The sequence below is a fragment of the Leptopilina boulardi genome, unplaced genomic scaffold, assembly GCF_019393585.1.
Source record: "Leptopilina boulardi isolate dan_hultmark-lab unplaced genomic scaffold, ZJU_Lbou_2.1 LbouV2_370, whole genome shotgun sequence".
NCBI lineage: Eukaryota > Metazoa > Arthropoda > Insecta > Hymenoptera > Figitidae > Leptopilina > Leptopilina boulardi.
In genome coordinates this window covers 181,021-201,631 of record NW_026137941.1, presented here as the reverse complement: position 1 = coordinate 201,631, position 20,611 = coordinate 181,021, and the positions used below count along the sequence as shown (strand labels likewise).

At 25.2% G+C, this 20,611-nt stretch overlaps 4 protein-coding genes across 8 annotated transcripts; 3 read left to right on the top strand and 1 right to left on the bottom strand.

Annotated features, from left to right (window-relative positions):
* The first annotated feature begins 220 nt into the window (after positions 1-220).
* On the top strand, positions 221-3,339 carry LOC127287415 (uncharacterized). 2 transcript variants are annotated; one of them, XM_051314341.1, is made up of 9 exons: positions 221-658; positions 876-1,028; positions 1,199-1,329; positions 1,482-1,614; positions 1,885-2,010; positions 2,077-2,160; positions 2,279-2,431; positions 2,514-2,645; positions 2,716-3,339. In XM_051314341.1, the coding sequence occupies exons 1-9, from the start codon at positions 511-513 to the stop codon at positions 2,823-2,825; spliced, it is 1,170 nt and encodes a 389-aa protein (XP_051170298.1). In that variant the 5' UTR covers positions 221-510; the 3' UTR covers positions 2,826-3,339. The 2 variants fall into 2 exon arrangements, with proteins under 2 accessions (XP_051170298.1, XP_051170299.1); XM_051314342.1 differs by having other exon boundaries at positions 539-658; positions 892-1,028.
* On the top strand, positions 3,190-7,422 carry LOC127287418 (vesicle-associated membrane protein-associated protein A). Its single transcript, XM_051314344.1, has 6 exons — positions 3,190-3,338; positions 4,728-4,883; positions 4,961-5,070; positions 5,148-5,327; positions 5,403-5,510; positions 5,883-7,422. Exons 1-6 carry the CDS (start codon positions 3,281-3,283, stop codon positions 6,057-6,059), a joined length of 789 nt encoding a protein of 262 aa, XP_051170301.1. The 5' UTR covers positions 3,190-3,280; the 3' UTR covers positions 6,060-7,422.
* A 2,927-nt stretch (positions 7,423-10,349) lies between these two features.
* On the bottom strand, positions 10,350-13,855 carry LOC127287410 (protein PFC0760c-like). Of its 2 annotated transcripts, none has more exons than XM_051314330.1 (8): positions 13,780-13,855; positions 13,248-13,392; positions 13,055-13,172; positions 12,856-12,985; positions 12,697-12,784; positions 12,280-12,619; positions 11,112-12,207; positions 10,350-10,661 (listed from the first exon to the last, which is right to left on the bottom strand). In XM_051314330.1, exons 2-8 carry the CDS (start codon positions 13,382-13,384, stop codon positions 10,651-10,653), a joined length of 1,920 nt encoding a protein of 639 aa, XP_051170287.1. In that variant the 5' UTR covers positions 13,385-13,392; positions 13,780-13,855; the 3' UTR covers positions 10,350-10,650. The 2 variants fall into 2 exon arrangements, with proteins under 2 accessions (XP_051170287.1, XP_051170288.1); XM_051314331.1 differs by having other exon boundaries at positions 13,729-13,820.
* Positions 13,856-14,130: 275 nt separating this feature from the next.
* On the top strand, positions 14,131-19,985 carry LOC127287412 (WW domain-containing adapter protein with coiled-coil homolog). Of its 3 annotated transcripts, none has more exons than XM_051314334.1 (12): positions 14,131-14,337; positions 14,535-14,568; positions 15,479-15,716; positions 15,812-15,876; positions 16,008-16,088; positions 16,149-16,344; positions 16,423-16,767; positions 16,840-17,063; positions 17,141-17,303; positions 17,377-17,603; positions 19,010-19,137; positions 19,288-19,985. In XM_051314334.1, the coding sequence occupies exons 1-12, from the start codon at positions 14,297-14,299 to the stop codon at positions 19,364-19,366; spliced, it is 1,821 nt and encodes a 606-aa protein (XP_051170291.1). In that variant the 5' UTR covers positions 14,131-14,296; the 3' UTR covers positions 19,367-19,985. The 3 variants fall into 3 exon arrangements, with proteins under 3 accessions (XP_051170291.1, XP_051170290.1, XP_051170289.1); XM_051314333.1 differs by having other exon boundaries at positions 15,791-15,876; positions 17,162-17,303; XM_051314332.1 differs by having other exon boundaries at positions 15,791-15,876.
* The last annotated feature ends 626 nt before the right edge of the window (positions 19,986-20,611 follow it).

Sequence of the window (20,611 nt, the reverse complement as noted above, 5' to 3'; positions counted from 1 at the left end):
ATAGAGGAATATTTTTTATTATTATTAATTAATTATTCGAATATTTGTGTGAAATATTTAAACTGAAATTTAAATTTTTTCCGCGAAAAAGAAATAATTCTATTGGCTTCTATTTTCACAATCCAATACAGCGCGTGTCCAATCAGAATTGATTTTGATAGGTCATTTAATATAAATTTGACTCTAGTTGTCAATAAATATTGAACGTTTAAATTTTTTTTTTCTCATTAATTTCTTTTTTTAAATAGTCTCGTTATAAAAATTTTAAGTTAGTAAAATAGATTTTTCTGGAAAATTATAATTTTATTGTCGTCTAATTGAAAAATCAACAGATGCGTATATATAGAGAGAGAGTTAGCGGTAAAATATATTATGAATGTTTGTCGAATTTTTTTCATGAACCAGCTAAACATGATGATTATTGTGCAAATAAATTCCGTTAGTCAATTTTTTTTTTTCGAACAGTTCCAAAGAACATAAGACCAAAGTGATTCAGTTTCATTTGTAGACATGTTTGAGGCATTTTTGATTTTAATTTTTATTGTAACAGCAATTGTCACCGGTCAGAATTTAAATGACAAATTTAAAAATGACAATTCACCGGGGGATGATGCATTTTTTACAAATGAAATTTCACAATCAAATCGACAAGGGAGATGTAAGTTTTTTTTTTATATTAAAAAAATTATAAATAAAATAAAATTTGTCTTTTTTGTTTAATTATTTAATAAATTTTATTATTAATAAAAAATAAATTTTTTAAATTGAAAAAATAATTTGTATTATGAAAAATTTTTTAATTTTTGCACGTCCCTCGGGGGGATTTTTTAATTAAATTTTACAAAAATAAAAATTAAAAAACAATTTTTTTTCAGTTTTTCCCTTTTTTAGTGTGGTGCGATTTGCAAATTCAGAGTGTACCGGAAGTCACACTTTAAGTGGAACATGTTTTACAAAACGTGAATGTGTCAATATGAAAGGTGTAGATTCTGGATCTTGTGCAAATGGTTTAGGTGTATGTTGTGTTTGTAAGTATTTTTAATTTATAAAAAATTTATTATTATTTTAAAACATTTAATAATTTTTAACACTGTAAAATTTATTTATAATTTATAAATTTTCAAATATAAATAATTAAATAAAAAAAAAAAAAATTATTATTGCAAATTTAAAAAAAAAAAAATTTTTTTGTTTACAGTTGAAAAAACTTGTGGCTCTACGACGAGTATTAATAATACATATTTTATAAATTCTGAATATCCAACGAGATATTTAGGAGGAGAACAGTGTTCAATTTCTGTTTCTAGATGTAATTCAAATATTTGCCAGGTAATAATATTTTTAAAAAATTATTTACAAAAATTATTTTAAAAAATTATTTTAAAAAATTATTTAAAAAAATTATTTTAAAAAATTAATTAAAAAAATTTATTTTTATAAATAAAATAGTTTTTAGTAAAAAAAAAATTATTTTTTTTCAGTTACGAATTGATTTCATAGATTTTCGACTCGCTCAACCAAATGCAAATGGTACATGTGATAAGGATGTTGTATTAATTTCCGGAGGATCATCAAAAGTTCCACGACTTTGCGGTGAAAATACTAATCAACATGGTAATTATTTAAAATTTAATTATTCCTTTTTTTTAAATAAAAAAATAATTTAAAATTCAATTAAATATTATAATTTATTTATTAAAATTAAAATTAATTAAATTTTTTTATATTAAATTTATAAATTAATTAAAATTTTTTAAATTAAATTTATAAATTAATTAAATTTTTTTAAAATTCATTTTATAAATTTAATAATAATTTTAAATTTTTTTAAATTTATTTAAAAGAAATGATTTTTTTAAAATATAATTTAAAAATTATTTTCAGTTTATATTGATTTTAATGCCGATAATCCAATAACAATTTCAATTCATACAAATTCGGATTTTAATTTTGATGATCGACGATGGAATTTCAAAATACAACAAATTGCTTGTGATTCATCGTCAAGAGGTATTTATTTACTAGTGATTTTTAATTATCAATTTCAAAAAAAAAAAAATAATAATTTTTTTTCAGCGCCAACAGGATGTCTACAATATTACAGTTCAATTTCAGATACAGTGATGAGTTTTAATTATGGAAGTCTTGTAAATACTAGAGGTTTTTATTAATTTTTAATTTATTCACTAACAATTTATAAATTATAAATATAATTAAATTAAAAATTAAATAATTAAATTAATTTAAAATTTAAATAATAATTATTATTATTTTGTAGCTCAAACTGTTGGATCACGACAAATGGCAAATTTAATGTACGGCGTTTGTGTGAGAATGGCTTTAGGATATTGTAGTATTGAATGGTCCGAATCAAAAACAAATTCATTTTTAGTTACTGGAAATCTTGGAGCAATTTCAATTAATGATCCAGGTGGAAAATTTAAAAATAATTCAAAATTTTTTTTTTTTAATTTAAAAATAAAATCAATTAAAATTATATAATTTTATTACAGATCCAAATGTTGGCGCTGAATCGGGTTCAGATTGTGATAAAGATTTTGTTATTGTACCAAATCCATACGACGAATCAGGATTAACATTAAAAGCTGACAGATTTTGTGGTACTAAATTTGTCACAAAATCCAGTAAGTACAAAATATTTCCAATTGAGTAATTATTTTTTATAATATTTAAAAAAAAAATTCTTTTTTTCAGGCAGTCTTAAACCTTTTGTACTTTACGTTGTCACCAATGAGAATTTTATCGGTAAAATTCAAAGCAGAGGATTTTCCCTAAATTACAAACAAACAATTTGTGCAGTCTAATTATTTTATAATAATAATATTTAATAAAGGCAATAAAAAAAAAATTCAAATTATTATAAAATTTCGCGCGTAAAAAATTGTCCAAAAGAACTCAATTCTAATTGGTCAGGCTGTCTGGGGTCGTGAATTGAAAATGCGTCAGTCAACAGTAGTGAATATGATTAGAGTAGTAAAATGGAGTTCATGACGTAACGTTTTGTGTGTTAAAAGAGCTTCTGATAATTTCCGTCATGACGCATGCGTAATTTGAGTTAAAATCAGAATTAGTTCAACGGAATCCCAGAAAACTGGAATCGTGTGAGTTTAGCGGCAGTGGAAAGCAAAAAAAAAAAAAAAATTAGTGCGTCAAATAACCTGTCAAGACAAAGTGAAAAAAAAAATAGGAAAACAATAATTGGCTATTCGAGGGTGATTATTTTCTGTTTAAACAAAGTCACAAGAGTGTGAGGTGCACGATGTCGAAGCCAGAACAGATTTTAATTATCGAACCGCAGAATGAACTGCGATTCAGGGGTATGATATATTTTATAACGAATTTTTGCATGCTTTCTTGCGCATTTTTCTATTCTTTTTTGTTAATAATCTTTTCTTAATTTTGCTTTTTGCAAAAACGCGTCGGCGAAATCTATGCCTTTAATTTACCGCGAGTTTATCATCACACATCAAGTCGTCACCGTCTTGTGAATCGCGCACTCGCCACTAAAGGTTGATAATATTTAACTTTGCCGGATCATCCCCAACAAATTTAAGGACGATTGCTGTATAATGACATTGTCAAATGATGGCTGTCAAAAAAAAAAAAAAAAAAAAAAAATTACGACCTTGTTTATTGTCTAATTTATACATTTTTCCAATAATATATATATATATATTGCCTCGTGTAATTTTTCCTTTTGTGTGTATATATAATTCACATAATGCTTCCCTTTAGACGATTTACAGTAAAGTTCATTTTTTTTACATTGTACATGTTTATTTTTCAAATGTAAATGAATCACGAAATTTCTATTGTAATTTTTTCATTCATAAATCTAAATTTCGAAAATTTTAAATGTTGAATTTGAACGGAAATATTATTTCATTTATTCGACAGAAAGAATTGAATGCCACACCAGCATCCATTTTATAGAGAAAAATATTTATAGTTATTTTACATTTGGGAAATATTTTTTTTTTTTTTTGATTTTTTAATTAACATTGATTATAAAGTAATGTAACTGTATTGGTTACTATTTTATAAAAAATATTAATTTAGTAAATTTTGAATTTTAGAAAGACTTTTTTTCTAAACGTGAAATTTTATTAGATTAGTAATTCTTTAAACGATTTAGATTTGAATATTAAGTCAGTAGAGTGAAATATATTGAACTTGACTTATATTTAATTTGTAGAAATTTCTTTTTTTTTTTTTAAATTTTAAAAAAGAAAATTATATTTTATCTCACACCTGAAATTTAATATTAAATTTTGCCCTTTGCACCGATGTGTGATTTAAATGACAAAGCAAATTTTTCCTGTTATATTAAATCAATAATACAAACATTAAATAATGTTTTAATTTTAATTACATCAATTATTCAAAATTCGCGTTGAAATAAGTTAAATCTGGTGACATAAGAAAAAAAAAATGTGTTTTTAGACTGAGGATGATAATTTAATATCGCTTTCATAATACATAGTCTTTGACATGATGATAATATGAATTTATCTGAGCCTTTTTTTTTCATAAGTCACGATCTTGTATAGAGAAAAAAGATTCGCAAGGTTAGAGTTTTTTTTTCAATTATTAAAATTGCCATTATTTCTTTTAATTACCTTTAATTCGTCATTTTTCCAAGGAAAGTACATTTTGTAAATATTTATGTATAATTTTCCCTTTTTGAATATTTTTTTTTATCCTAGGACCTTTTACGGGAGCTCCTGTTACATCATATATGAAACTTACTAATCCTTCAACTCACAAAGTTTATTTTAAAATAAAGACAACTGCTCCAAAGAGGTATTGCGTGAGACCCAATTCTGGAGCTTTGAAACCAAAAGAAAAAACTGAAATAGCAGGTAATATTAATTTTTTTTTTATTTTATTCGAATATGGTGGAAAGATAAAAAAAAAATTATTTTTTTTTTCTTTACAGTTTGCTTACAACCGTACGACTTTGATCCAACAGAAAAGAGTAAGCACAAGTTTATGGTTCAATCAGTAATAGCTCCTGAAGGAGACACTGATGACTTTCTACAGGATGTGGTATGTAATTTAATAATTTTGAATTTTTTAATTAAATTTGAGGGTTTTTATTTTCTTTTCTTTTATTCAATTCACAGTGGAGAGATATGAATCCAAGTCAATTAATGGATTCAAAATTGAAATGCGTATTTGAGAATCCTGTAAATGCGACAGCATCGACTAAAGGCACGCCAACTGGTACGACTACTAAATCTGATACAAGTGCAACCGATGGTAAAAATAAGGGAACTGGCGACACTGCTAAAACTTCACCAATGGTAAATTTTCCTCTTTTTTTTTTTTTTTGCAAAATTCCCTAATTACGAGTTTATAATTGGAATTTTTTTTTGTAGCTTCTTAACGAAGGGGAAACTGACGAAACGTTATTAAAAGCAGCGCAGGAAGTACAACAACTCAGGGTACAACAAAGTAATCTCTATAAAGAGAATCTTGTATTGAAGGTAAATTAATTAATTAATTTTCAGTCGTTTTTTTTTGCAAAAAATTTTTTCATAATTTTTCTCACATAGAATTTTATTTGAAAAAGAAATTTTTGCTATATTAGAATATTTATGAGAAATATCACCTAAGGTGTTTTATAATTTTCTTTAAAGAAAAACTTCGATAGTCACATCATTGACACGTGCCCTTATTCTTATTGTTCTGGGCACTCGTGATAGAATCGATTTAATCTTATATATGTCATAAAAATTCATTCACTTTCATTTTTTTTTTTTTTTCACTTTGGAACACTAAAGCCAACAATTTTTTGAATTGGAAATAAAAAAAAAAAATACTTTAATAGGAAACTAATTTTTTTTTTCTCTATTCAGGAAGAGTTGATGAAATGGCAAACTGCAAAGGATAAGGACAGTCATTTGTTGGATCATCATCATCATTCAACGGGTGGATCATTGCAAATGAATCCTCAGCTCTCACCAACGTTTACAAGTGTAGCTATTGCCGTCGCTATGGTCATAGTTGGTTATCTTTTGGGAAAATTGATTTGAACAGTTTTTTGCCTTATACACCACAGCACGCCCTTCCCCCCAAATTTTTTTCTTAGCCTAAACAAAAAAAAAAAAAAATCTCCTTGCCACATGGCGCCATCACTGTGAACCGCTATTAAAAAAAGAAAACTCGTTATTCAAAATGTTCATAATAAATATTTCCATTAACGTCTAATTGTAGAACAGTCTACATAATTTGAAAAAAAAAAGATCATTCACTAGAATTAGCGCATAATGGTGCATAGAAGCGAAGGGACGAATCCTTTTCTAAGGACCGTAAAAATGATATATATATATATATGTTTAGAAAAACAGTTTTTAATCAATGATCACTAAATTTCTTGTTTTTTTTTTTTTGTCGCGGCCTCTTATAAAAGGATTGCGCCAATGGCAAAGTCTTAATTAAGAATTATAATTTTTCTTATTGAATGTTTTTTGATAGAAAGAATTTTGATGATGGACTTTAAAAAAATAAAACAGACATTGGAATTATTCACTGTAAATAGATATAAAAGGGGGGGGGGGGAAAGGAAACCAAAAAAAAAAAAAAAACAGTTTTTAATGACTGAACGAAATCAACTGTGTAAAAAAGCCAATGGATCAAGCCAAGCTTTTACGATTAATAAAATCTTAAATTTAATTTTCACGACGGGGGAAGGGATTGATTATATATATTATGTGTGTGTGCACGAGTCCGCCTCCGGCAAAATGAATATTCCAGAATTTGACGCATTCAATTTTTATCTGTACCTTTTTTTTAAATTTATTTATCTTAGTGTTTTCTTTAAAAAAATGGTTTTCCAAATAAAAGGATTTGTTTGGAATAATATAATTTAGAGAGAGAGAGACGGAAAGGGGAAAAAGTCAACTGTTATTTATATTCGTGCCTTAGAATTAGAGGCAAACAGTATATTTTTCCCTATCAGCTTTTAATTTTCTATTATATTGTCCACTGATGATTTTTTTTTTATTTTATTTTTTTTTTTTTGTACGAACTATTATTATAATTTTCTTCGTCCCTTTGTGCGTGCGTTACGGTTCTTGATTCAAGAAAAAAAAAGAAAACCGGGTGCAATAACGTGATAAATATATACTTACGTCCTCGACTGTAGAAAGTAAAATTGTACTCGAAAGTGCTAACATCGTTACCAGTATCGTCTTTACAATCCGTGGACCGTTTAATTATATATATATATATAAAATATAAAAACAAAATCACCTAGTGTTTTTGATATTGTGTTTAGATGCGCAAACTTGGCATCCAAGATTGTACACACCAGAGTACCGGAGATTGAGCTTTTAACAATAATTAAGAATTAAAAAAAAATAAATAAATAAACGAGTTTATACTCTCAAAACAATATCCATGAAGAAACTGTTTTTCATAGTTTTTATTAGGACATGTTGCTTGGTTTTGGTCCAGAGAATGGTGAGGGAAAAGAAAACGGAAATCTAATGTGATTTTTGTTTTTTTTTTTTTTTTTTTTTTTTTTTTATTCCCAAATCCCATTTTACTTTGATTTTCGTTGCGAAGAGCCATATAATATATATATATGTGAAAAATAATAACAAATTTGACTTAATTCATCGAATATCTTGAATTTAGTGGAATGACTGTTCGCTTCGAGATCGACTATTTGTTACTGTGTTATAAGACTCCATGTTTCTCGTGCAGCAAAAAAAAAAGAACAGAATATTGATGAATAAACGTCTGTCCTATAATACGCTAAAAATTATTTACTTTCACTGTAGGATTTACTAAATAATGGTCCTATCGTACGACCGATAAACGGAATATTTATAGCTTCATTATTATTATTATTATTAATTATTATTATTATTATTATTATTACATTGTACTCTGTAGAATACAAGCACTGTAACTGCTGTTCGATCAGAGTTGCGAAGTTACAAATGGAAAGTGAAATAAATTTATTACTCAAATTTAAAGTTTCCTTTAGACGCTTGTAGATATATTTTTTTTTATTTCTTATTCTTTTTTATAATTGGCGCATGACTTGACAAAATAAGTTAGATTTTAAGGAAAATGAATTAATTTTCAAATTCATATTTTCTAAATAGAAAAATTTTTTTCACGAGAATAATTTAAAAAATTTGTTTTTATTATTGAAAATAAAAATTTATTTTATTCTCGTTTAATTCAAAATGAAAATAAATTATTTAATTTAAATTAAATTTATTTTCATTAAGATTTACTTTTTTTGTCAAAGACTTGGCGTGTTGTGGATTTTTTTAAATTTTTCAATCGATTTTTACTTTTTTATTTATTTATGACTCCATTTTTTGTTTAATTGAAAAAATTTCGTTTTCATTTGATTGATGAACTTTTTAGGGAAAAAAAATCTGAAACTATTAATTGAAAACTGTTTATTTTTTTCAGTCTCAGTAATGTTGTACAGCAAGTGAAATAAAAATTATATAATACATATAAATTCTTAGAAATATTATTATAGTTTTTACCTGCACAAAAACGTATAAAAAAAAAAATCACAAACACTTATTTAAATATAAAAAGGAACTAAACAAAAATACATTTTTTAAATATTAGAAATAATTGGTACTTATAAATATGGTTGCTACAATTTTTTTTTTTTTTTTTTTTTTTCATTTTTCTAAATTACTTTCTTTTATTTTATCATTTTCAATCTAATGATATATATGTGTGTTTGTAATCCGTATACAAATATAAAAAGTTTTATAATAGTTTTTAAATAATAATATTAATCTATTAAAATAAAACACGCGTAAATAATACTTAATTATAAAAAGCTTACAGTTAATCTAAATCTACATGGTATTTTTTGTAATATAAAATTGGAAATATTCCATTTATAATTGTATCGATTATTAATTTAAATTTTTTTTTTTTTTTTAATGAAGTTTTTATTTTGACGAATATGATTTGTGTAAAAATTTAATGTTTCAAATTTATTAACTGGATATATTTCCTTAATTATATCACTGCTATCTTTATTATTATTTTGTACTAATGCGTTTCAAAATACTTGACTTAATTCTATAGACTCGTAATATAGTATGTATTTATTAATAATATATTCTTAAATCGATAAGAATAAAAATTAACTTGGAAAATATTTTTTAAAATTAACAATTTTATATTTAAAATTAATAGTTCTTGATTGAAAAATAATAATGAGATAAATACGAATACAAAATATAAAGTTTTATAACATAACTTGTAATCATATACTGAAGTTTTATCAAACTTAATTTTTAAAAAAAATTTTTTTCCTCTATTTTATGCCTTTATATCGATTATATTTCATATTATTATTTTTTTTCAATTTTAAAAGTTGTCAAAATTTTTTAATAAAAATTGTTGTATTAAAAAAGTGAATAATGAAATATTATTATTAGAAAAAATTATGTAGAATTATTTAAAAATGCTATAATTGGTGTTGAATTTAATATAATTTTTGTTGGATTTAAGGAGAAACTACGGTAATATATATATATATATATATTTGTTAAATATCTGTTTTCAAATATTTGGAAGTATTTAGCTTTCGATATATATTTTTAAAATATAAGTATAATAGGCTATATTTATGTCTATCACTAAATAATCTCCTTATGAGCTTGATTATATTATAATTTACAGGTCACACTTGTTTGAATGCTTAATACAAAAATCTTATTTCTAATGGTATTTAAATAAATAAATAAACCCGATTTTTTTTTCTTGACGAGAAAGTTAATTTTGATTTAAATTCATAATTAAATTATTTGGATTTCAACTTTGAGGTCATTATGAATTTTGATATTACATAAATAAATAAAAGATAAACTTTTACACCAAAATACAATACATTGTTTTCTTAAACATTTACAAATTCAAAAAATAATAATATTTAAAATCTTGTAGATTTTTTTTTTTTTTTTTTTGAATGATTTTTGTGGGTTTAATACTGCTATTTTAAATTACAAATTGGCACATGAAATTAATCTGAATATTAAATACATACTCAGAAAAATTATTTTAGGAAAATCAAATGATTATTCTAAAATAATAATTAGTTTTCTTTCTTTTTATATGTAAAATTATTAAAAATAGAGTATTTTTTAAAAGAATTTTTCAATTCTAAATTGGAATGGCAACTTAATGTAAAAAAAAATAATAATCTCCGATAAATAGTAATAAAGAATATATAACATTTCTTAAAATTAATTAAATTATTTTCGTCAATAATGGTAAAATAATATCCCTTAAAGCCAAAGACTCGTATACACGTGTGTTTAGAATATCGATTTGTAAATTACGTTACAATTTATAAATAAATATAAATTGTATTGAATTACATTTCGATATTAAAAATAAATTATAAAAAATAAATATATATATAAAATAATGATATAAAGTTAAAAAAATTAAGTACTTTTACAATAAAATTTAAAAATAATAATTAAATACCTTTTATCTCACGAATTTGTTGATCATAGCCTGAAGAACATGTAGCTTAGTCATTTAAAAAAAAAGCGATGGATATGTTGATTTTACAACGTGATCTTCCATGCGGATGATTTTCTTCCAATTTTATGTTAATCGAAATCAGAGATCAGCTAATAAAAAAAAACAAAAAATGTAAATGAATTAATATAATATACAATAAAATATTTATAATAGTCAAAGTATTTAGAAACAATTTATAATTATGATTTAAAAAAAAAATTAAATTGTTTAACTATCACAGATTCTTTGATTATATTTAATTTTAATTTTTAATATTATATTTTAATTTTATATTTTAAAATATTTGTCAAAAAAATAAATTTTTTTATCACAGACAATTATTATCAAAAAGATAGAATTTTTTTTTTCAAAATTCATTATATAAAAAATATCTTCCATCGTTGATCTTCATTGTTGTATCGACCGACCTTTTTCTTCCTTAAATCTTTATGTAATTTTAATGATGATTTTTAATTAATGATCCACATTAAATATTTAAATTAAATAAAAAAAAAAAGTAGAGCTGAAAGAAGAAAAAATTTTAAAAAATACTAATTTACCTGCATTGAATAAATTCAAATCACTTTCATGAATTCTTCCATGAAGATATCTCTTTTTAAATGGCAAAAAATTATGAATCAATTTTTCCGATTGACACAAATCTTTTAAATCAAATGAGATATTTGATTTTAATTCATGTAATTTTCTGTAATTAATTGATGATGATGATGATGATGTGCTTGATAGTTCAATTTTTTCAAATAACGATTCTTCTAAATCTTCATTAATCAATTCATTTTTTAAAAAATCTTTATCATCATCATCGTCATCGTCTTCATCATTTTTCATTTCTTCAGGTTTTTTCAATAAAAGATTAGGATTAATTCCTTGATCGTCGGGATAAAAAAATTCACTTAATTCATTTGAGGAATAATTAAAAATTTCCCATAATATTAAATTTTTTTCAATTTTCTTCAATGTTTTACATGAATCTGTCCCAATGCTTGATGAAGCATCACTGACTTCAGCATCATCATCATCATCAACATCTTCATTGTTGTATTCTTTTTTAGATGAATTATTATCCCAAGTTGTTAATAATTTTATAACACTTTGGTAATAATTGTTTAAATCACCATTACCAAGAGTTAATACACCAAAAATAAAATTATCACATATTGAATTTACACATGTTGCATTATTTTCATCAACATTCTGAGGGGAATCACTTGATTTTTCATTATAATTATCATTCGTGCTTGTATTTACGTGATCTAAATTATTTAATGTAACATCACATTTTTGGTAAATATTCTCACAATTATTTTCAATACTGTTAACGTCGATGCTTTTATTAATGAGATCAATATTAGTTTCATCTATGGTAATGTCACAATTTTCATTACTGTGAACATCAGCAACTTCAACTGATTTTATTCTCTTTGATTGTGATTTTTTATTTTTTAAATTTCTCTTTTTTATTTTAATTTCATTCAACCATTGTGGTCTCACTGGTTTTTGTTTTTTGGTGATAATTTTTTCCACTTGTTTATTATCACTCGTTAAATCAATTAAAAGTAATTGATTTTTCTTTAATTTACGTTTCACTTTTTTCTTCACCGGTGACAATTTTTCTTCAACATTTTCCATGTTGACCTAAAAAAAAAAAAAAAAGAAAGAAATTATATTATTTTCATTATAATTTTTCCGCATTAAATAAAAAATTACCTGTGAATTTTTTATATCTTCTTCTGATGAAAATGAGCGCATTTTTTTTTCAAGTTCCAAAAAATCATTACATATTTTTTCCAAATTAGACAAACCGTACATCATAAGCCACCATGTTGCATTCATATCAAATCCATTTGGATTTGGAATAATAGACGATAATTCTAAATTCATTTGTGGCATTAAAAAACCCAATTTTTGTTGTGCCATGTCTATTATTTTTGATTTTTCATACGAATTGTCAACAAGATTTTCCCACAATTTAAATGCAAGTAAATAACCAACGTATGTAAAATCATTTATTGATTCTTTGGTATTTTTAAAAGATGACAAAAATTTCCTGAAAAAAAATAAAATAAATATTTGTGTAAATTAAAAACATTTAAATATAACAAATATGTAAAATTTTAAACTCACGCGAATATGGGGCAATAAAGTTTTTTCATTTCTTTTGTCTCATATCTACCCATGAGTAGAATTTTCAAAATATATTCATCTGAGTTGTCTAACATAAATAATGTTTATTAATTTTTGTTTTAATATAGATTTATAGAAAAAAAAAATTTGTTATCTTACCTAAATAAAGATACAGAGCTGTTAGAATATTTGCCGAATCAACATTCTTGTTTATTTGAATTTCTAAATCTAAATATACTTTAAGTATATCAGTCATTTTATTTAAAAACATATAACAATCATTGACTGTCTGTAATGAAAATAAAAATTTTAGTTTTTTATAAAATTTATATTATACTCGAGTAAAAGTCTTTGTTACCTTTTTAATATTTCGCCAACAAAAGTAAAAGAAATTTAATGTATTTTTGATGTGATTTTTCAACATAATGGATTTTAATCGATTATCAAAACACGTGGAATAATCTTTAGACACATTCCTAAAAAAGTGAAAAATCAATTAGGAAAAAATTAATTATTTACGAAAAAAAAAAATATATGAAAATTTTGTTTACTTTTCATAAACGGTGAGAAGATGAACCAATAAATCATAATTTGTATTTTCAATAATTCCATTTAAAAGAGGTGTAAATTTAACGAGCCATGGAAAATATTCATTCTCATCTGTATTACTCATATTACAATATTTCATTCACTTTTCTAAAAAAAAAAAAAGAAAACAATGAATATTAATAATGCTAAATTGTAAATAATCGAAGAAAATAAATAGTTTACAAAATCAAAAAAATCATCTGTTTTCAATATAAATTCAGTACATTACAATTTTAGTTTAAAAAATTTCTTAACTTCAAATTCTGTAGTAATTATTAAAATAACTCTTTTTTTCTTATTTTTGCAAATCGAAAAAAATATTGAAGAAAATGAACGCTTTTGACAATTTTGAGGTTAGAAAATTCAGCTTTAAAAATTTGAGCACTTAAAATCTCATATGTTACTTTATCATAACTATATAAAAATTACAAAAGAATATTTTACCTGTATTTATATTTTCTCAATAAAATTTCCAATTAATATGATTATACTTACATATAGAAATTGTCTTTTAATTTTTAAACAAAAAACGACGGTTGCTTCATACATTTGACTAATCTAACGGAATTTCTTGTTGTCAGAATTGTAACGTAGTAATAAACAAAACCCGGGACAAAGTGTAGGTATTTTTTTCAAACTAAAACCATTATTTTACATTCAGTAAAATATAAATAATCCCCTAAAATATTGACAAATAACAAACTTTATAAAAAAAAAGAAAATAAAACTAATGAAAAATTTAGTAGTTTAAAATTTTTGAATTTTAAATCTATGGTCGTTCCTGAAATAAAATTAAATGTCTAGTATCACGTCCAATGACGTTAAGGTAGTACATTTTTCTATTGGCACGGCTTCGTTGCGGCCGGGACAGAGAACGAATCACGTATGTGACATGGCGTCCGGGTAGAAAGAAAGTTGACTGTTAATATAAACGTTAATGTTGTTTTTATGACATTGACCGAACAAAAAGGGAACCTCCGAGGCCGCGAATTTTCCCTAGACACCGGCATTGATGGTAATGCATGCGAGGAAACCACAAAGGATAAGTGATGGGTAGGGCTCTTCGTCAAAATACTTGAGATCCTGACAACCAACCTCACCGATCACGACGTCCGTCTGTCCGACCAGCTATCATCACCGCCATTCCCGGGTTTATTTTCCGTGATGGATTAATTCATAAATGTCCATCGAGGAAAGCCCAATTTAATTTTTTCTCATTAATTGACAAAAATTTTTCTCTATGATTACAGGTACTTCGATAAGCACCAGGCCCATCCCTATCAGGTAAATATCAAAGGTGTTTTCTGGGTGCCACGGGATCGGGAGGGGGGCTTCATCTCACAACACGAATCATTTGTCACACGTATTTTATTGTTAATTTTCATAATTGCATTAACTTAATTCTCATTTTCAGCTTTTTTTTTTAATTTTCCCCACCAACTAACATATATAATCTTTATTAGCGACATTTTTTTTTTTTTTTTTTTAATTTCTTGTCTTTACCATTTAAAAAGTTTAAAAAATTGTTATTTTATGTGTTCTAATGATTTATGTAGTTTAATGTTTTTATTTTTTTTTTTTGTTTTGTACAATGCTTTGTTAGGGGAAAAAAGTATTTATTTTAAATTAATTTTTTTTTAATTTCACAATTTCCTGTTTTGTATTTGTGAGAAATTTACTTTAAAAAATATTCCTGGTAAATGAATTATAATATTTAGTCTAAAAAAAAGAGTATATTGAAAAAAATGTTTCTTTTTGTCAAAATTGATTTGGTGAAAATTTTTTTTTCAAGTTTGTCAATTTTTATCATCTAGCGACTTTGTTTTTTTCATTTATTCAATATTTTTGGGATCAAATTTTGTGTTTTTGTTTGCTTTTTATGTTTTTCATGTTTTTTTAAACATTATTTTCGTGTATATCATTAAATTTTCACAATTACTTAAGATTCTTTTCTTGTAAACATAACCTCACTTTTTATAAAAATCAATAACCCAGATATTTCTGTTGACCTTTTATTGTTGCAGGTAACTTGGAATAAAATTATTAAATATGTTTTTTTTTTTGTTAATTATATTTTTATTGAAAACAATTTTTTTTAAGTTAAATATTTTTTTTTTGATAATTTAGTAATGAATTTATTTTTTTGAAATATTTTATTCCAAGAAATTTTAGTGTTGAATTTTGTTTTTTTCAGAACACGAAATACAGTAGTTCAAAGGGTGGCTACTCCTCGTCGACTACGTCGGATAGTCGTTACGAGGGGCGAATGCGAGATTCCCCGAATGGTAACTCGTACAGTCCAGCCGGAGGTTTGGGAATGGGCATGGGAGCAGATCGTGACAGCCCCCGTAATTATCCCAGTAAACCTCTATACAAGAAGGAGAGAGAAAACAGAGACTATAAGTTATCCTCCTCTAGGGACAAGTATTCCGGTGAGAATAAAATTTTTTTTTCAATATTTTTCTAAAAATTTTTTCCAAAATGATGTAAATTTTACAATATTTAGATTGTGCACGATCTCCAAAAGATAAGAGGAGCCGCGAAAGCAGGGATTCGGAACACAGGACCAATCATGATAGGAGCAGCGGAGAGGTATTTTTTTTTTAAATAGCAAAAAAATATCAAGGCACAAGGATATGTAAAATATGGTCCTTGTTCTTGATTTAATTTTTGAAACTGATTTTACGAAAACTTTTTACTGTAATTATTTCTTTAATAAACAGATTTTGCATCCTATAAAAATATCTTCAAACTCATCTAGAGATTCGTCTTCACAACGGAAGCCAACGCATAATTCGTGTCAGGTTTGTATTTTCGTTTTGATTTAATGAGGAATTATTGAATAATTGGAAATTTTTATAAAGGACAAACGCGGCGATGAACGGGGAACTATGGAACGTACGGCCAGGTTTGGCGACTGGTCGGAGCATATGAGTTCATCAGGAAAGAAGTATTATTACAATTGCAAAACTGAAGTTTCACAATGGGAAAAGCCAAGGGAATGGATTGTACGAACAGACAGTCGTCAACGTCAATCCAATGATTACTCCAGTAGGTCAAGTAAGTGTTGATAATTTCGGTAAATATTTACTTATTTTTATTTTCAAAAATTAATTTAATATTTTAATCTTTTTTTAGGTCATGATAAACATTCCAACTCGCGATCAAACAGCAGTGCCAGTAGTGCGCGAGATGGTAAATCATCACGGCAAACTGACAAACGTGAATATTGGGTCTCATGTAGCAGTAGCAGTGGGAATAGTAGTCGAGAGGATGTCTCGTCACGTGAACGTGAACGCGAAAGAGAAAAAGAACGTGAACGTGAACGTGAAAAAGAACGTGATTCATGTAGAGAGGATTTGGGTGTTGAACGTCAAACACAGGACATGGATATTTCACCAGGTGATTCTACACCCACATCAGAACCATTGACATCAAATGTTCATGATCAAATTCCCCAAGGGCCGGTATTGTTAGCTACAGGTTGGTGTTTAAAAAAATGAAATAAAAATTAAAATAAAAAAATGTATTTTTACTTACTTCTTTTTTTTACAGCGTTACCTCGATTAACGTCACATCCATCAACGATACCACAAGCACCTGGAAAATTAGCTTCTCCAACGCAACAACATGGTAATAGTAATGCCCCAGGTCCACCGGTGTCACTTGCAAATTTACCTCGACTTCTGTCACAAATTACTGGCAGCAAAGAACAACCTGACATCACACCGCAAAAAGCACTTCAAACTCTTCAAACTGCAATTATGTTATCCAGACAGGTAAATAATTTTTATTAAATTAATATTTGAAAATAATTTCATTTTTAAATTGAAAAAATAACAATTGATGAGATAAGAATTTTAATATTAATTTACAGCAATCGGGAAGTGGAGAACGACCCAATATGTCTAATGATGTGATGGCACCTTTAAAAGTTGATACCAGTGGTAATGTGACTAGCGAAGGACCACCAACTCCTACACATTCAGAAACTCAGGACTGTGTTGACGTTCGAAAAAGTAAGAAATTATTTTTGATTTTTGTATTCTTTAATATTGAATTTGTTTTTTAAAATAATAAATATTTTTACAGTAGCGAGTCCAGGAGCTACAAATTCAAGTGTTCAAGGTCTCAGTTCGTTACAAGGATTAAGTACATTAGGTTCACTAGGAAGTTTAGGTAATGGAGGTGGCTTACAAGCATTATCTAGAGTTCAACCACCTCTAACGCCTTCCCTCACGCCTTCACTCGCAAATCATTATCGAGAAGATTTAACTCAACATGTACGTGCTTTTCCCGCGGACATTCTAGAAAAACAGGTAATTTTTCGTTATCTTTTTCTAAGTTTCTTAAAATATTTCAAAAAAAAAAAAATATTAACACTATTCTATTTAAAAAATTCAGAAACAATAATTTTCAAAAAAATATTATTAACACTGCCTTTGAAAAGATTTAATAGTAAAATATTTAAAAAATAAAATTTCTACAAAATTAACAATAACTTATGGGACGAATTTAAGATCGCCTACAAAAAAAGTTGTTTTGATTCGTCGATTTTAAAATAATATAATTTATTACAATATTATAAAAAAAAAAACTTTACCTTGAATATGAATTTCTAATCGAAGAATTTTTATTTAAGACGCAATATGAAGAAAGGGACCTTAAAAGCAAATGAATTATAGGTTAGGTTTACCACAGTTTTACTTGAACTAAAAGTTTATTTTTGTTTTTGTAAAATTGAAATCAGTTTTTATTGAATATTTTAAATGTAATGAAGACCTAAATATTAGTTTACATTACAAGTTGAACGTCTTTGTGTATTTTCACTTTAAAATTTCAAAACGTAACCTACAAATTTTTTTCTTTCTAAGGTCCCTTTTTTTCATATCACGTCATTTCTTATTTAATAGAACTTTCATTTATCCGAACTTTTACATAATAAATTGTGTAATTCATCAAATTTTTATTAAACACAATTTTCGTTCAACAGAATATAAATTTTACAAAATTTCCATAAATAATTTTGCTACAGAATTGTTCATTAAGCAAATTTTTTACTTAATAGTATTTAATTAAATTATGATCAAAAATTGTAACTAAAATCAGATTTAACATAATTTATAATTAATCAAAAGCTTTTCCTTAATTAAATTTTTAAAGAAAAATTCGATCAAGTAGAAATTATATTAAATATAAGAATTGTACAAAATTGAAAAACGATTAAATAAAAGTTATGTTTAATTAAAATTTGGTTATAAGAAAAGTTTTGGTAATTAATTAAAAATTTATTTAATGAACAATTCTATTACAGTAAAATTATTTTTTTTTTTTTGGAAACTTTGTAAAATATAAATTCTGATAAATGGAAATTGTGTTAAATAAAAATTCATTGAACTAAATTTATTATATAAAAATTCGAATATATAAATAGAAATTTGGATAAATAGAAATTTTATTAAATAAAAATTCATTGAAGTAAAAAATTTTCGCTATGAAAATTTAATTATAACAACTATTTTGTGGCCTTCCGCGTAATTTATTTTTGTTCATTAAAAGATTTTATAAAATTTTGTTTTCAATTTTACTAAAATATTATTTTAAACAAACATTAAATTGAATTAATAGAATTTTATAAAATTGTCCAAAGAAGAAAATATATTATTTATTTTATAGAAAAAAAAATGGGTTAAAAAAAATTTTTTTTTTCGTAAATTAATTATAGGCGCAAAAGCTTAGTGAAGAAGCACATACAATGGGCAGTTTACAATGCACACGTGTATCAGCAGAATTAAAAACTGCGCGATCATTAGTCAGGCTGACAGAAATTCAAGCGACGTTGCAGGAACAGAGGTGAGTGTGTCTAAATAATCTTTACTTTTTTTTTTTATTAAAATTTTCTTTGAAAGAAACATCAAAGAAAATTTAATTAAATTACAAAATTTTGAGACAAATATTAATGTGAAATTTTTAAATAACAAAAAAAAAATTATTGTTTTACAGGATATTGTTTCTCCGTCAACAAATTCGGACGCTAGAGGAGCTGAAATCCCAAAATTCCTTCATGTCTGATGATTCTTAGTGTAAGGGACTTTATAAAATAATTATTACAACCTATAATTAATTCATGAAAAAAAAAAAAAAAAATAATAATAATAAAAACATACTTATTAATATTCTCATTAATATTGAATAATTAAGATTGTACCTAAATTATAATATCATTGATAGAAGTGATATAAATAGTGAAAAAAAAAAAAAAAATGAAAAAAATAAAAAAAAAAAAATGAAAAAAATGACTGGGCTACCCGGAGAGGACTCTCGAGGGCTGTAATCGACGTGACAGCCAAGTAAGTCTTATATAATAATAATTATAATAATATTAATTAGTTAATGCGTACCTCTCCGGGATTGTGCGGCCTATCCAAGATACATTCAGTCACGACACAAAAAAAAAAAAAATGAACACGTAAATAGAAAAAACAAGCCAATTTAACTTCGAATTGTACCAAATTGTATATCTGATCTTGTCCACGTCGTCTTGTATTACCTATGTTATATACGTGTCAATGTTTCATATCTCCCATGATTAAGTGGCATTTTAAACTAGTTCAATGATAAAATTGGTTTCCATTTTTTTTGTTTTTTTTTTCCTTTTTTTTGTAATTGTAAATCTCAGAATAAATTTATCGTGCCACAAGTTTTAATACAGTTCTTCATAAATTCCTTTCTATTGTTGTGCGTGCTTTCATCAATTTTTCACTCGCATTAGTGTCTCTTTGACCTCTCGCGTATAATACATTTAAAAAAAAAAAATTACCATGCTCGCGTCTTGTATTATCTTGTACAGAGTACTTTGAAAAATACACAAAAACAAAAAGTATAAAAACGTTATTGTAAATAACAGCTATATTACGAGAGAGGGACCAAATCGCGAGCTACGTTCCTTAAAAAAGATTTAAAGCGCATTTTCTTGTTACAAAAAAAAAATAGAAATATAGAAAACGCCTTTTTTATACGAAATGCTTTTACACGATGATTTTATGTCTTTTTGCAAAATATTGACTTGTTTTTTACATTCTTTTTTCTTTTTTTTTCTAAATAAAATTCAAGCAAGAACGCAAAGAGAGCACTGATATTAGGCCTTGTGGCAAAAAAAAAAAATAATAATAATAATAAAAAAAAATTGGTCACTGTATTCAGTATTTATTGAACTTTTATTTCCGAATATAATGGTTAAAATAAATTAAAATGAGTATATTTATTCCCTCAACACAAAAAAAAATTATTTAATTAGCATAAATAAATAGACGGATTTGGTGAATAA